Source organism: Haemaphysalis longicornis, unplaced genomic scaffold, assembly GCF_048455015.1.
Source record: "Haemaphysalis longicornis isolate Haplotype H1 unplaced genomic scaffold, Haemaphysalis longicornis Haplotype H1 scaffold_9, whole genome shotgun sequence".
Taxonomy (NCBI): Eukaryota; Metazoa; Arthropoda; class Arachnida; order Ixodida; family Ixodidae; genus Haemaphysalis; species Haemaphysalis longicornis.
Genome location: NW_027526460.1, coordinates 41,465,839 through 41,480,734, shown reverse-complemented (window position 1 = coordinate 41,480,734; position 14,896 = coordinate 41,465,839). Strand labels below are relative to the sequence as shown.

The window sequence follows — 14,896 nt, the reverse complement described above, 5'->3', positions numbered from 1 at the left end:
AGCTTCTTCCCCCAGTTACGGAACGAAAAGTTTGAAAACTCCTCGTAGGCGCGGAAATTGGCAGTGCTGGTGATACAGCACGATGACCATGATGTCAACCAACAAAGACAAGAGCTCTCCGTCGACCTCTGAGCTGCCTTGTAATAACTTCATTGAACACACCATTTCCCAGGTTCACAGCAGTTTCCCGCCAAAACGTAACAGAACAATAAAACTCGCACTTACTTTGGTTTTGCAATTAGCAAGACATCGCTGAGCAGGAAGAGGTGCCGCTCCTGGTTCTGGAGCCCCTGCAAGAAAACGGAAACCACGTTTGCATTGGTGCCTTCTGACCAGAACGGGGTGACGGGTGGACGGTATGGTAGAGAGAGCAGACAGAGAAGGTGACGACAGCCATGCATAAGCGCCGTGCCACAAGAATGCGTGGCTTCTTGCAGAAGGACGAGGATGCTTACGATTGAGAACTGCGCAGGGCCGTCCATGATGAAGTACCGGGCGCAGCCGCCAGGAGACCTCCCTCCATCCTGGAAGACAGGAGTGCAGTCCTTTGCTGGCGAGGACCTGTGGAACGAAACAAGACGGCCCGGTTGGTCAAGAATTGATTTGGACGTCAACAATGTGGAATGGTTTGCCTATCCACCAGAAAGAAAGTTCTTCAGTGTGCGCTAAGAGTCGCTTTGGCGAACTACTTTGGCAAGTCTTTGCAGGGCTGGAGTTTGAAGCATGGACCAGCAAAACGTCACTCATGGGCGCTGCCTGAAAATCAAGCATAAATGACATCAACTGCTCCCACGAGAACACGATTCCCTTCACCTTTTTCGTGTTTTTTTAGTGAAGGAAAGAACATACGGTGGTGTTTTAGCCGATATATTTTCTTTCAAATGCCTGTGTTCAACGACTAGCGAAGCTACAGCTGCCCCATGCAGCGTTTTTTCACAGTAATCATTGGCTGCTCCATACGGACAGTGCATATTAGCTACCGACTGTACTCGTATTCACGTGACCGGCAGCGCGCGAGCAAAAAAGGTGGTACAAAGCGCACGAAGATACCTAGCGAAAATTCTAGACGGAACGCGCACGCCCATCCCCGCATTCCGTCGGTCGCGTGCCGAAGCTCTGCTGTTGAGCCGCCGGCGGACCCGACGCAAGCGCGCACGCGCCGGTTATTACCGACCTGGTCGGACCACAGCTGCTCTGCAAATTGAAATTTCGCAACGCAGGCATTTTTTCGACACACACACGAACGTTGAACGTTCTCCCTCGTTCGTTGCCAGTCCCTTCAATCAGGGGATGATTCAATAACGCTCTCGGGGCTCTTATCAAAAAGAAAACCAAATCTCGCTCAGTCCGTACGCGGCCGTAAGTAAAGCTGGAGCGCTCGGAGGAAGAGCGAGGGTGTTTCACTCTGAGCACACATCTGTCACGGTCTCTTTCAGCTTACAGGCTTGCGAAAGGAAGCGGAGGGGAGGCCCTGACAGGTGTGTGCTTAGCGAGAAACACTCTCGCGGGCCCGGGAGAGCCTCGCATAACTCCCGGTCAGTCAAACGGCTCAATAAAACGAAGACGAGCGACGTGCGGGAACCATCAGCGGGGCCACCGTCCTCGAGCAAATAAGGACCCGCCGCGGAGGAAGCGAACGCAACGGTTACGCAAGCCGCGCACAGAGACCGGCAGGGCCGGCCCGCGACGTCGGCGTGTGCTGCTGCTGCTGCACTCAAGGGCTGCCCACGACGCCAAGTGGGCAGCCGCGGCCGAGAGACCGAACGGCCTTCGGCGCGCTGCAAACGCCGCTCATACCTCTTCGCCTCACAGCACCGAGCCAGCCAGCCGGCTTGTCAGTGAGCCGCTCCTAACGGGGACGTTCGAAGACGAATACAGGCCCTAGATGACGTCACTGACTGAACGAACACCGCGCTTGTGGGCCTGTCTAAGGGGACCCAACCAGCAGGCAGGCTTGTACAATCTACGGTACGCACACAAACGGAGGCCCCCATGGCCTGTTTACGTCTGGGTGGTGACCTCTAGCATGTACATTAGACGAAGCCTAAGCGACCAGAATGTGCACAAGGGAAAACCGAACGCGTCAAACGAATTTTTATTTGCTTTCAACTTTTTGCCATGGTTTTTCTAGAAAGTCTAATTCTCTCGCCCACTCTCTTGCTACAAAGGGTCTCGTCGACTTAAATGTGGGCGATTTGTTTTTTTTTTTGTTGTTTTTATAAAAGTCACCGGCAATGTTACGAAGCTAGCGTGTCCGCCTATTACAATATGTTCTGCTCCAGTAATCACCTCTCATTCTTTGCATCTTTCAGTACATTTAGGGCATTTCGCGCCCGCTTCGGAAATTCAAATTCAGACCTTTTCCCGCCAAAGAACCACTTACAGCTGATGCCGGCCCGCGTCGTTCGAACAGGCGTTTTTATTACATTTTCTCTGCAAGAAAAACCAACCACGACAGGTTTCGTTGTTTCGGTTCGCAAGTTTTGATGACGGCGTCGTCCGAGGCCACATACGTGCGCGTCCGGAATACCCTTAAACCAAAGTCAACTCTCTGTATTTACATATTTGACCATGCAACACGCGACAGTTAAGAGGCCATTCCACTCCCGTATAACCGGAAAGTGCCGGTTTCCTGACGCTTTTACAAGCAGTCAGGATGCAGTAATCCCTCGTTAAACAAAATCACCTTATTCTGTATCTAGCTTCTAAATGTTTCGCGGTACCCCTTTTAACGAAGCATCGTGTACAACGAAGCCATTTTTCTGTCCCCGTGCTTCGGTTATAACGAGGGGTTACCGTAGCTGCAGCTCCGAGTGCAGACCACCGTCATATATCCGGAAGCAAAGCTCTGCTATGGGTCCGTTGCAACAAAAGAAACGATCTACAGCGAGAGCTCAAGAAGAATTGTGGCCGGAAGCACAGCTTCAAAGAGAAATACCGCCTCTTTTCTCCAAAGAAAGAAGATCTGCTCAAACTGCTTTCTTGCTGGAAACAGGCACAAGGCGGGAGTCTTTCCACGCAGCTAGCCCCACCACCGACCCCCACCGAGAGTGTTGGCTTTACGTGTTTCAAAACACGGCCACGGCGCCACTTGACGCGTACTCGTAGGTCAAGGCGCGCTAACCATCAAGCAAGCCGCGTCAAGCGTGCCTGCACCCACCACGCGTAGTTAGACTCTTCGCGAAGAAGGCAGCGGCGGCGAAAGGCCGTCTCCCAAGGTCGGAGTGGGCACCCCACGCATACTCCCTCCCCGGCAAGAGGCCACACCTGACCGTTCGAAAACCTCCCGCCAACGCGGGCGGCGCGCAGAGGGGGCCTCATTGAAACCTAAGAGGCCGCCATAATGAACGGGACGCCCTCTCTCCCCTGCCTCGTTCTCGCCTGACTCTTCTTCGAATGCGCTCGCTGTTCGTTGCCCGACGTGCAATCGCGGGGCGAAACAAAAAGCGAACGCCGCGCGGCCGCTCACACCCACCCCCGCCTGTCTTCTCTCGGCTACGGTTAAAATGATCGGTCATCCACTTTCGTTACACAGGCAGCGAACCTAGCAAAAAAGGAAGGGCAAGGGAAGGGGGGGGGGAGGGGAGGAGGGGTGAGCCTTGTACACGTGCGTGCGTGCGCAAGCTTCCGCCATAAGTGTCGGCAGGGGGGGGGGGGGGGCTGTAAAATGGGCACTCGCCCCCCCCCCCCCTCCCTTCGTGCTACCCTCTCCATACCTCCGCAATGGTACCGCATTGCCCACCTTAAGAAAAAATCCTGCCTACGGCCAGGCTTCCTCTATTACAATGTGCATCGGTGAAAAGACTGTTCTAAGACTAGAGGGCTTTTAGTAGGGAACACCTTAGATCTGGGTCGTTTTGGGTGTTCTGAACCATAAAATTACAATTCAAGATAAGTTAGGCCCTATTGTTAGTTCACATTAGAGCTACTGACGACAAGCGACAATAGAGCATTATATATATGTTGTTTATGCCCCGTTTTGAAAACAATGCTGCGTTTTTCTGTCCAATTTTTAACACGAAAGTGTTTTATCCCGGGGTACACAAACATTTGAGTGACGTCATATCCGTCACGGAAGTGACGCCAGTACAACGAAGCAAGCGAACTGTAAAGGGTGCACCCCTGCACATAAGGTCTTCTTGCGGGCAAGCAACCTTTAGAACCAAAGAGTATGTTATACTTAGGGTTGTTAGTTTGTGGGTTTTACATTTTAACACGAAATTGTTTTATCCCAGGATACACCAAGATTTCACTGACGTCATATCCGTCACGGAAATGACACCAGTAAACCTTTTCCGAAGCGACCCGCCAGCAGGACGCCGCTCGCCAAGTACACCCACAAGACAGCCACCGGCCCGCAAATCATGCTCAGCCGCAGATTTCACTTCCGTGTTTTACTGATTCGTATGACAGAGGAATCTTTTTTTCTTTTCTTTTTCCCGACGCTTTGAACACAACTGTGTGCGGGCGAACCAAGGGCCTTCCCGTATGCAGACCTCAGCCTCTCTCTCTCTCTGGGATTACTTTCCTAGTGATTTAACCCTTTGTGGGTCCCAAGACAAAAAAAAAGAATGTGTTAAATTTGAAATTTAAAAATTTTTATTCTGAAAATTGTGCGGAACACCGCTGGAAGAGATGTCATTGAGCTTGGAAAGGAGTTGCAACACTTACATGTCTGTGACGGACTTGGATTTGCCCGAGAGCGCTCGGTGAAGTTTGGAAGCAGCTGCTGACTTGGTGCGCAGAAGCCCCTTCCGCTGAAAGCAAGGAGATAAAGGAATTCACTTCGTGTGACTCAGCAATTCTTTACGAACCCTAAGTTTCTGGTATACTGTTAACGCCACGCGTATGGCTGGTGCGAAACAGGCGAAATGGTTAGGCCACACATGACTGTAATAATGCGCAGGAATACCGCTATAAATAGTCACTTGGTTGAGACTTTAATAGTCACAGGGCACGCAAAACAATAACATCACTCGTTCTGATAATACTTCCAAGATAAGGAAACCCCTAAAAAAAAAACGGGAAGAGAGTAGAGATACTAATCCCTACAATAGAATACTGGATAGAACACCAGCGTGATAGAATGGTAGCACAACAGTGGATAGACCACTGGCCACCATCAAAGAACACTTAAGTGAGCTGCAAAAGATTGAACTCTAGAATGCTTATACACTCCAACCTCGTTATAATGAAAACTGATATAGCGAATTATCGGTTACAGCGAACTCAATACGAACTTTGGGTGGTCACGCTTTATTTCAGTAATACTTCTTTTTCTAACGAAACCGAAACCGCGTGATCCATGCGCGATATCTTCTATAACGAAGAAACGTATGGTTCGCGCGAGGCTCGAAACTCGAAAGCTAGCTAGCTTTAAAAAGCAAAATTAAGGAAATTAGAAAATAAAAGTTTGTAAAATCACAGTTGGAAGGGACCTTCGTGCATAGATACTACGGAAAACTTCAACCTGCAGTGCTGTGAAAAGCCGCCAGACGAAGATCACATCCTTCTTCAAATAAATAAGAACGCAGGCCTGTTTTGTCAAACGAACTTTTTTTCTGTTGTAATTTCACGTTGTCATGTTCCGGTCTATTAAGTTTGAAATGCCTCAAGGAGACAGATAAGGATTACCTTGTTTATAGCGTGTTAGAAGCCTAGAATAATGCGTTTTAGTATCTATGATTTTTCAGAGCCGATTGTTACCTCTACTGTTACAACGAATATCGGATATAACGAACAAATTTACTGTCTCGATACTACTCCGTTAAAACAAGCCTCGACTGTACCATGTTACTCGTTTTTCAGGTCGATGTACGCTCATTTTCAACGAGAACAGTACGTTTGAAAGTGGTGCCCCTCTTTCATTATCCTTTCCACCAATTCGCTGACGTCGACTGTGAGGTATCTGCAGGGCTAAACTTAAGGGACTGCTAGTGTGTTTAGCCTGCACCACGAGTGCGTGAGTAAGCAAAAAGTGAACACCAGCCATGAAATTAGAGAAATATTTCAAAGGCCGACAGCTGAGAGCACATTGCAAGCAAGTGTGACGTCACAGCCCATTCCAGCCTTTCCCTATCAGCGTCGTCTTTTCGCCGCGGTTATACGATTTTCATCTTTTGCCGCCTGCTCAGCCCTGCACCCGCTGCACACTCCATTTTACAACGCGCACAAACGGGGAGCTTCGAGACGCTCTGCGACGGTCGCTTCAGGCGCGCATGGAAGGGGCCAGCCATCGCTTTAAGGTCTGTGGTGGTTAGAGCCACTAAATAAGCTACGCTTACGAGTAACGACACTGACGCATGGCGGCAGCCTTTTTGGTGCCTGACGTCAGGGTGGCCAGCTTTATGCTCCCCCTTGCGGCTGACATTGACGGGCGGAATTGGTCCGGGCACCGCTTGGAAACCATGACAGCTGTGTGACAGATTTGGAGACAGCGCGCCGGTGCGATGGGGTCAGGCTCGGTTACGCTAGCGTAGCTTATTTAGTGGCTCTAGGTTACACTAGAGCCACTAATTAAACGACGCTTTTTAAGTGGCTATAGGTTACGCTAGGCCACTGTCGCTCTTTCCCAGTGGGAAGCGATGCAGGCGCTTTCCACCTTCCCGCCGGTTGAAACAGTCCATTACAGAGCAGCACGGCATCCCTACTCTGTCTGGGGGCTTAAGAACTCACTCTCAACGTGTCATGCAGCCGCACTGCGCTCCGAAAATCACGACTTATCGAGGAGCGCGCGCGCGCGGCAACACAGAGGCACAAAAATGTCAGCACCCATGCGTCTTCCGAGGTAAACAAATGTCACGTGACGCGGTGCGACCAATGGCCGCTGTCGGCGGCGTGCAACAATGACAAAAGAGTGCCGATACTCTGAAACCTGATCTAGTAGCTCTAGCGGTGGTGCGAACGCAGCGCCACCGCAGCCAATGACGCTGCCGGCTAGACTGACGTCGCTCGACTGTCTTTGTCGGCAGATAGGTGGCGAAGATTTTCGCCGACATGACCACATATTACTCGTGCAATAGCAAAAAAATAAAGGGACCTCAGGCGTCGGAACCACCTTTGGGCTATGAAGCGAGCCGCAGTGTAGGCCTGCGAATTAAGACCACATGGCTATCTGTAACGTTGATTGATTGTAGGCCTTAACGCGCCGACGCAACGCAGGCGATGAGGCCAGCGTAGTGGAGGGCTCCGGATTAATTTTGACCACCTGAGGATCTTTACCGTGCGCCAAAATATCGTACACACGGGCGTTTTTGCTTTTCGCCTCCATCAAAAAAGCGGCCGCCGCGGCGGGAATCGAACCCGCGTTCTTGTGCTCAACAGCACAAAGCCTTAGCCACTGAGCCACTGCGGCGGGTATAGCCTGTTACGTGCGCCTCAATATCACACATCCAGGCGTTTTCGCCCGTCATCTCGTTTTGGAATCGAACCCAGGACCTTTTGTGTGGCAGCACATATCTGCTAGTACTTCCCCGCGGCGAGGAGAAAAACGTAACAGAAATAAAGAGGTTTACAGTAAGTGACGTTGAAATCCCGTTCACTTTCGGTGCCGTACATTGGGCGCAAAAGTGATAAATGGTCTGTCGCGGAGGCCGTCCTTCGTGAATCAGTCACGGGGCATGAACGGGAGGCCGGAAGTGCGGAAGCTACGACGGGTGCTTTCAGTGAAGAAAACCAGCCGGCTACGCAAGCCCTTTTTTTTCCTGGAAGCCAGCGGGTGGTGTCCGTAACAGCGTGCCGCCACCGGTGGTGACGCATACAGCGCGCCGCCTTCTAATTGGCCGCCGACGTAGCAGACCACCCGCGGCAGCTTTGATTAGTCCGTGCACCTTTGACGGAGCGAAGAAAGCCTTACGTCAGTTTTCTTCCCCATCCTTGCTGCAAAACGGAAAAGGTTTTGTAAAAAGGGTTTTGTAAGTTGCTCCTTGAACTAAATCCGCCCCGTATAACTGTTTTTGGGGAGAACGGAACCCCTTCCGATGGGGTCCGTTTTTGCAGCGTGGCAGCGAAGAAGGCATTTAGCAATGGAGCGGTAACTTGAAGAAAAAAAAAAAAAACGCCGTTTTTGTCTGGCGATATGGGCTTTGTATAAGTTACCGTTTCTAATTAATATAGCTGTCACTTAAGAGGCGACCTCAAATGTGAAGGACTAATTTTATACCGAGCAGCATACAGCTCGCTCAATACTGGAACAATACACGGCGTAACAGGGTACATCGTAAAGGAAGAAGCAACCGGTCCCGTTGCTGTGCGTAGGCGCAGTCGCGTGGGCGTTGAGAGCGGCGCTCTATTAGTCGTTTTCGGGGGAGATTGCCTTGATCCCGGCTTCGTGATAAAACGGCTTCGGGGCAAGCACAGACGCGAGTAAATATCCCGAGATAAAACAAATCAGACCTTCCCTTTCCTTGCACGATAACTGTATACGGCGAAGTACAGGCACTCAAGCTGATGGACATCAAGAAATGCCACGAACGATCGCGGGTAAAGCAACTTATAAAAAAAAAGCGCAGGGGAAGCCCACTTACCGGCGACAGTGGGTCGCGGTCGTGGAGTCGCAGGTTGTCACTGGGAAACAAGTCCTGGATCCGGTCGAGATCAGTTTCTTCCTTGCTGGAGTCGCCCCGCCTCACCATCTGCACAGATAGAGCAACAGGAACGCCGAGTTTTACAACAGAAAAAAGAAAGACGGTTAAGCGCTTCGCCGCAATAATTGTCGTGAAGGCATTGACTGAAGTAATGCACCCCGATACCACAAAATGGCCAAAAAATATCATCATGCATCCCAGCCTGTTTTAGTTTAGACCACAGACAGGCCTTTAGAAGAGAATTCGCGTGGTCGCATCATGTTCCGGAACACTCAGTATACCTCGCAACCGCAGCAAGAGCTCATCTTCCGAACAGAACCACGGTTTGGGCTTAATGGCTAACGGCGCAAAGAGCGAGGATTTGCATTACAAAGATAACGCGCTTCATGTGGGTGCGTATTTATAAATAACAATAAGCAGAAAATATCGCTCGTCCGGAGTGCGTGATTACAAAGGAGTGTTACAACGAAAACAACGGTGAAATTAGCTACAACAGGTGATTCACGATCAGAGCAAACCTTATGGAGCTGACGCGCGCTGTGAATTCGATTTTTTTCTACTTTCACACTTTCCATCACAGCAAACGAAATGAGAGCCGGCTAACAAAAGCACCTACAAGTGAAAAATTAAATGCTCCCAAGCAATTACAGAAAAGAATGGTGACTGTACTGCGCCCCCTTTTTTCCCCCTTTTGTGATGCCGATAACGTTCCGCTTAAAACTTAGAACGGAAGCATAACAACTGTGTCGGCCTCATTATGGAACTGACAAGCTATCGGAGCAGGAACCCAGTACCGAGGAGCTAAGTCAGTATACTCACGGAGTTATCTAACTAAAGCTGGTTTCACTTGCTACCACAGATAAGCTGGTTCCATTTGCTAACCATCAGTGCCGCCTTGGAACCCCATTCGCGATTTTGATGTGTGCTTCAAGTAGCGCGTGCCGGGCTCATGAGTGAACACTCAACTTAACCGCGGAAAATCGTAATATAACCGCGCAAGAAAAGTTCCTGAAACGGAAGCCTTCTCGTCCCACGCGGGCAGGGGCTGCTACTCCACCCGGACACTCGGCGATCTTCGCGGCTCAACGACCCCGAGAAGCATCGGCCGGGAGTCGGGGACCGAACAGCGGGGCCGTCGAACGCACGTGCGGACGAATCACATACAACCCAACAAAGCCGATTAGCCCGAAATCCCCCGCAACACGCGGGCACGGTCGCACGAGTAGGCAGCCCGGCACGCACCGTAGGCACGCGTCGTGCACGCTTTCCCCCGCAAAGCCGTTCGCTCGCAGCAACTAACACGCAGGAGGAACCAAGGAAGATCGTGGGGCGCAGATCCCCACCTTGGGGTACGCCAGGCGTAAGTTCTGCGCCGGTAGCGTACAATACTCCCACATGGCGCACCACTGCCTGGGACCCCTTCTGTTTTTTTTTTTTTATGATTATTTTTTTTTCTCGCCGAACCCGATGGCATCAAGTGAAGCCGGCAGGAAGAGGCATGGCACGCGTGCGACATAATGCACCGCCCTGGGAGCGGTGCCCGACAGGCGTGAAACACTGGCGAAGATGGGAGAGCTAGGAGCTGCCTTCACGTACGACCACAGTCCTCCGCCGAACACGAATCACAGCTTTGTACACTAACGCCACACACAAAAAAAGCTGAAAACACCAGCAAAAGAATTCTAGAGCAACTATGATGTCGCCGGGAAAGTGAATCCTCGTAGCGCTAGGAGGATATCCGCCAACGCTTAGACATGGCAGCTGAATGCCGACGATTCCGTACACGCACTGCGTTTGGGGCTCACCGTTATTGGCGTCTCAACGTTCCAGGTGAGTCGCCGGCAGAACCAATCCATGCACGCCATTGTAGCTCGGTATATCAACGCCCCGGCCTCATCCACCGGGGTCAAATTCAAGTGCAGCCTCCCGGAGAAGGTGCGTTTTATGCTGCAGTCCTAACCATACGCGCGATTACGACTGGCGCAAGCGGCAGCGTTCGAAACATGGCGCCGAAATTACATCTTTGCCGGTCGGGTACTGGGCGAAAACATAGAGGCGAAGACTCGAAATTGGGCTGGAACGACTTATCAGTTCGGTTTGCTGACGTCATGGCAAGAAGGGAATTGGTCAGCATGCTGAGCCCTCACGGAGAGGGCGAGAAGAAAAAAAAATCGACTGGGGATAAGTATATCTGCCTGGGCAGAAGATAAGGCACGCATTCATAGCAAGGACGCCGGAGGGGTCTCCCCCGTCCCGGCCATCAGTTAAGCTGGGTCGCATTTTCGACACTCAAAGCTGTCCTGCGCATCCGTTCAAACAGCGTTCCGGTCAGGAAGGGTTAAACACGAGCTCCTGAGTTTTTAAATGAACTACAAAAACGCGAAAAATACCTGCGCGGTGGGAAGCGTCCTGATTCCCACCGCGCAGGTCCAGTCCTGATTCCATAAATGAGAATAAATGCGTTATTTACACCAGCCGGTTCTAAAAAAGCGTTTTTTTTTTTTTCTGTTATTACTGTCCATGTTAGATAAACTCGGAGAGAAGTTTGTTGAGCTGATGCAAAATCTAAATAACAAAGCCCCTTCGTCTAACGACACAGATGGTAGAAACGCGAAGCTTCCTTTTGGGACCACTCCCACACCACCAGTTTTTTTTTTTTTTTTTTCAACAACAAACGCCGCAAACCGAGCCGAATCAATGCCCAATCTCGTGAGGGGCTTTGTCTGTTGTCGTCTGAGTTCGGGCTTTGGTGGTGATGACGCCCTCGTATAGTGTTTGGCACGCGCCCACTCGGGGGGATTGGCCAGGGATGAAGTGTTGACCGTGCACCTGCGCTTCATGTGCCTTTGTGGAAACCCATTGTGTAAGTCGGCTTTCCTGCAGTGCATTCTGGGCGTAACGCTTTGGATTTTGGACTTTGAAGGCATTGGCTTTCGACCAGAGAAAGCTTCGCGTTTCGACCACCTTTCACTTCATCCACTATCATCATCACCGTAAGAGAAAGTCGGCTTTCCTGAAGGGCGTTTTTGCGCACGGACGCGATCAGTGAGCAAAAAAAAAAAAAAGCTACAGCGCGAATATAAACAAGGACACAGAAAGACGACGGGACGAGCGCTGACTTCCGAGAAAACTCGCACCTTTTGTTCGCGCTGTGGCTATTTTTTACGATGGACTACTAACTCGCCCAACAGTACACTTTGTTGAGCAAAGAAAGCTCCAGTTTGAACCGCGTATGTTAGGGCAACTAAACATGGTTCCTACAGAAGTACTGACAGTTGAAAGAAAAATCTTGTGTTACACTCGCGAATGGCAGCCTTTGCACGAGATCGGACTCCCTAGCCACCGTGCGACTGCGCGGCAGACCTATCACGCGGAAGACAATAGCCGCTGAGCGGAACCTGAATTGCTCGAGCACGCTACATAGTAGCAATGTGACGGGGGCCGAAATGCACCGTGCGAGCAAGCGCTACGATGAAAGCGAAGCAGGATACTCTTTGGCCTTTTTTTTTTTTTTTTTTTTGACATTCGACACTTCGTTTCCGCTGCCGATTCAGAACGAGCGAGAATTACCTCGCTAAATAACAGTGCCGCGCGAAGCGTGTTGACGCGGTCAGAGCGTTATCTTCCACGCGATTGGGGGGGGGGGGGGGGGGGGGGGACGCGCCACAGAGCACTGACAGACTGCACGGCTGCTCTAAAAGTCACGCACGCCGGAAGTAAAGGAAACAAGGCGGGCGCGGGCGCACGAACCCGGTCAGCTAAGGTCACAGTGCCTTGACACGGAAGCCCCTACAGACACCAGCACACTGTGTCATCGTACATTGCAACAGACGCCCGGGTGACTGTTAGTAAATAAACCGTTGCTACAGTAAACCATTGTTGCAGGTACTTGGAACAGGAAACTGGTTGCGTTATAAGCGGTAGCCTGTTAAAGGGGGTGTCATGTGCTCTTTACCCGTTACAATGGAGATTATAAAACACTTGGCAACTAATCGATTTCGTTATGGAGAGATTTACTATGTACGGTGACTACATATACAGGGTGTCCCAGCTATCATGCACCAAGATTTAAAAAAAGAGAAATTGCGTAACGCGAAGAAAACCTAGTGCATAATGTTTGCAGTACTGTGAAGAAGCGGAGAGTAATTTTTTCGTTAATGAGACTTAATTAATTAATTGTAATTAATTATCTAACTCGAGAAATACTGTCCTAATCACTAAAGTGTCAATGAGGCACTTGTAGGTAACCACGAGGGGCATCTAACTGCGGTATTTTCAGCGACTAATTAATTGCGTACTCATTTGTTCTGACTGATAAAGGAAACCCGCGAAATATGAAAAATACCACGTGACGACGCTTAGGCGCGCATTGTAAAGCAGCGTCCCCAAACAAAGCTGATTGAAAGCAACTGCTTCGCGTGTTACCCGCCCGAAGAGACAACGCATCACCTTGATAATAGCATGCATGGAAGGAGCAGCAGCAGCAAGATTCGCGGGACGCGTGTGCAGATAAGGGACAAACTCGGTCACGATTTCTTCTTTCTTTCTTTTGTCTATTTCATTCTGGCTAACTCAGAGGCAGCCTGTTTGAGGGCGTTGCTTTACGGTGCGCGCGGAGGCGCCGTCACGTGGTATTTTTCATACTTCGCGGGTTTCCTTTATCAGTCAGAATAAATGTGTACGCAATTAGTTCATCGCTGAAAATACCGCAGTTAGATGCCCCTCGTGGTTACCTTCAAGTGCCTCATTGACACTTTAGTGATAAGGAGAGTATTTCTCGAGTTAGATATTTAATTACAATTAGTTAATTAAGTCTCATTAACGAAAAAATTACTCTCCGCTTCTTCACAGTACTGCAAACATTATGCACTAGGTTTTCTTCGAGTTACGCAATTTCTCTTTTTTTAAATCCTGGTGCATGATAGCTGGGACACCCTGTATATTACATATAGACAGCAAACTTTAATACGCACACATAATGTATATATACATTCATACCAACATACATACATACACACACACACACACACACATACATACATACATACATACATACATACATACATACATACATACATACATACATACATACATACATACATACATGCATACATACATACATACATACGTACATGCATACATACGTACATACATACATACATACATACATACATACATACATACATACATACATAATTGCACGCATGCACATTCCACGCAGTAGTATAAAGTAATGTAGCCGTCAGTTGCGCGTTCAGCAAGCCATAACTCCGAAGTGCTATCAAAAACTCGGGCGACGTGTACGCCATGTTTAAAAAGTAGCAACAACGCGAGTATTCGCACATGGTAGCACACATGTCGGAAACCATAATTTTCATGACGCAAAGGCAACCTACAGCCTGTAATACCGAGAGGTGAGTTCCCTAGACAAGATTTGCACCCCTTGCCCTCATTGATTGATTGATTGATTGATTGTAGGGTTTAACGTGCCGATGCAACGCAGGCGATGAGGCGCAACGTAGTGGAGGGCTCCTGATTAATTTTGAACACCTGGGCATCTTTAACGTGCACCGAAACCTCAAGCGCATGGGCGTTTTTGCTTTTCGCCTCCATCAGAAAAGCGGCCGCCGCGGCCGGGAATCGACCCCGCGTCCTCGTGCTCAGCCGCACAACGTCTTAGCCACTGAGCCACCGTGGCGGGTCCTTGCCTACATCAACTCTGTGAACAAACGTCGTGTGCGGGCAGCGCGTTTCTCGAACATGCTGCGACTAATGTGGCTGGCGAATGGGGACTGCTTTCCAAGAAACTTGCTCGTTCACATTCGCGATTTTGTTCGCCCGCAATTATGCACCCCCCCCCCCCCACCCTTACTCCCCTTCACAATCTCCCATTTAATTTTTTTTTACTTCAAGGCCAGAGCGAACGGAAGCTATGCCTCCCTCGCTGTCTTTAATCATATCGAAAGCGCACACGGCAGCGACGATCGACGTTGACAGCAAAATTGCCGTCTTCGCGAGAAGCAAACCAGAGAGCACTAAAGGAACTAAATCACGAGTAAAAAAATGACGCGGACAGAAAACTTCAAAACTCTTCCGGTCGCCCAAGAGGCGAACACGCGGTGTCCAACGCGGTTGGTCGTAAGTTAGCGGAGGGAAATCCCGGCGCAGAGCTATTAACCTACACACCGCTGACAGAGAAGAGCAGTCGTGCATAGCGGTCCTGATGGCGCCCAGCCCTAGTCTGAAAAGGGCGAGGAGAATTTCCGCGCGCGCCGCGCCTCAAGTTTAACGAAAGCCAATTCGTTAAGACT

The 14,896-nt window shown here is 50.1% G+C and overlaps 1 protein-coding gene across 3 annotated transcripts in view; it reads right to left on the bottom strand.

The window, feature by feature from the left end:
• The window catches only part of LOC144152189 (uncharacterized), a 648,411-nt gene that overhangs the window by 20,735 nt on the left and 612,780 nt on the right, over positions 1–14,896 (bottom strand). For all 3 annotated transcript variants that reach the window (XM_077683415.1, XM_077683416.1, XM_077683417.1), the window contains 4 exons: positions 8,526–8,633; positions 4,672–4,757; positions 456–561; positions 226–290 (listed from right to left, as the gene is read on the bottom strand). In XM_077683415.1, the coding sequence (XP_077539541.1) occupies positions 226–290; positions 456–561; positions 4,672–4,757; positions 8,526–8,633 (365 nt within the window). The remainder of the gene's footprint in view (positions 1–225; positions 291–455; positions 562–4,671; positions 4,758–8,525; positions 8,634–14,896) is intronic.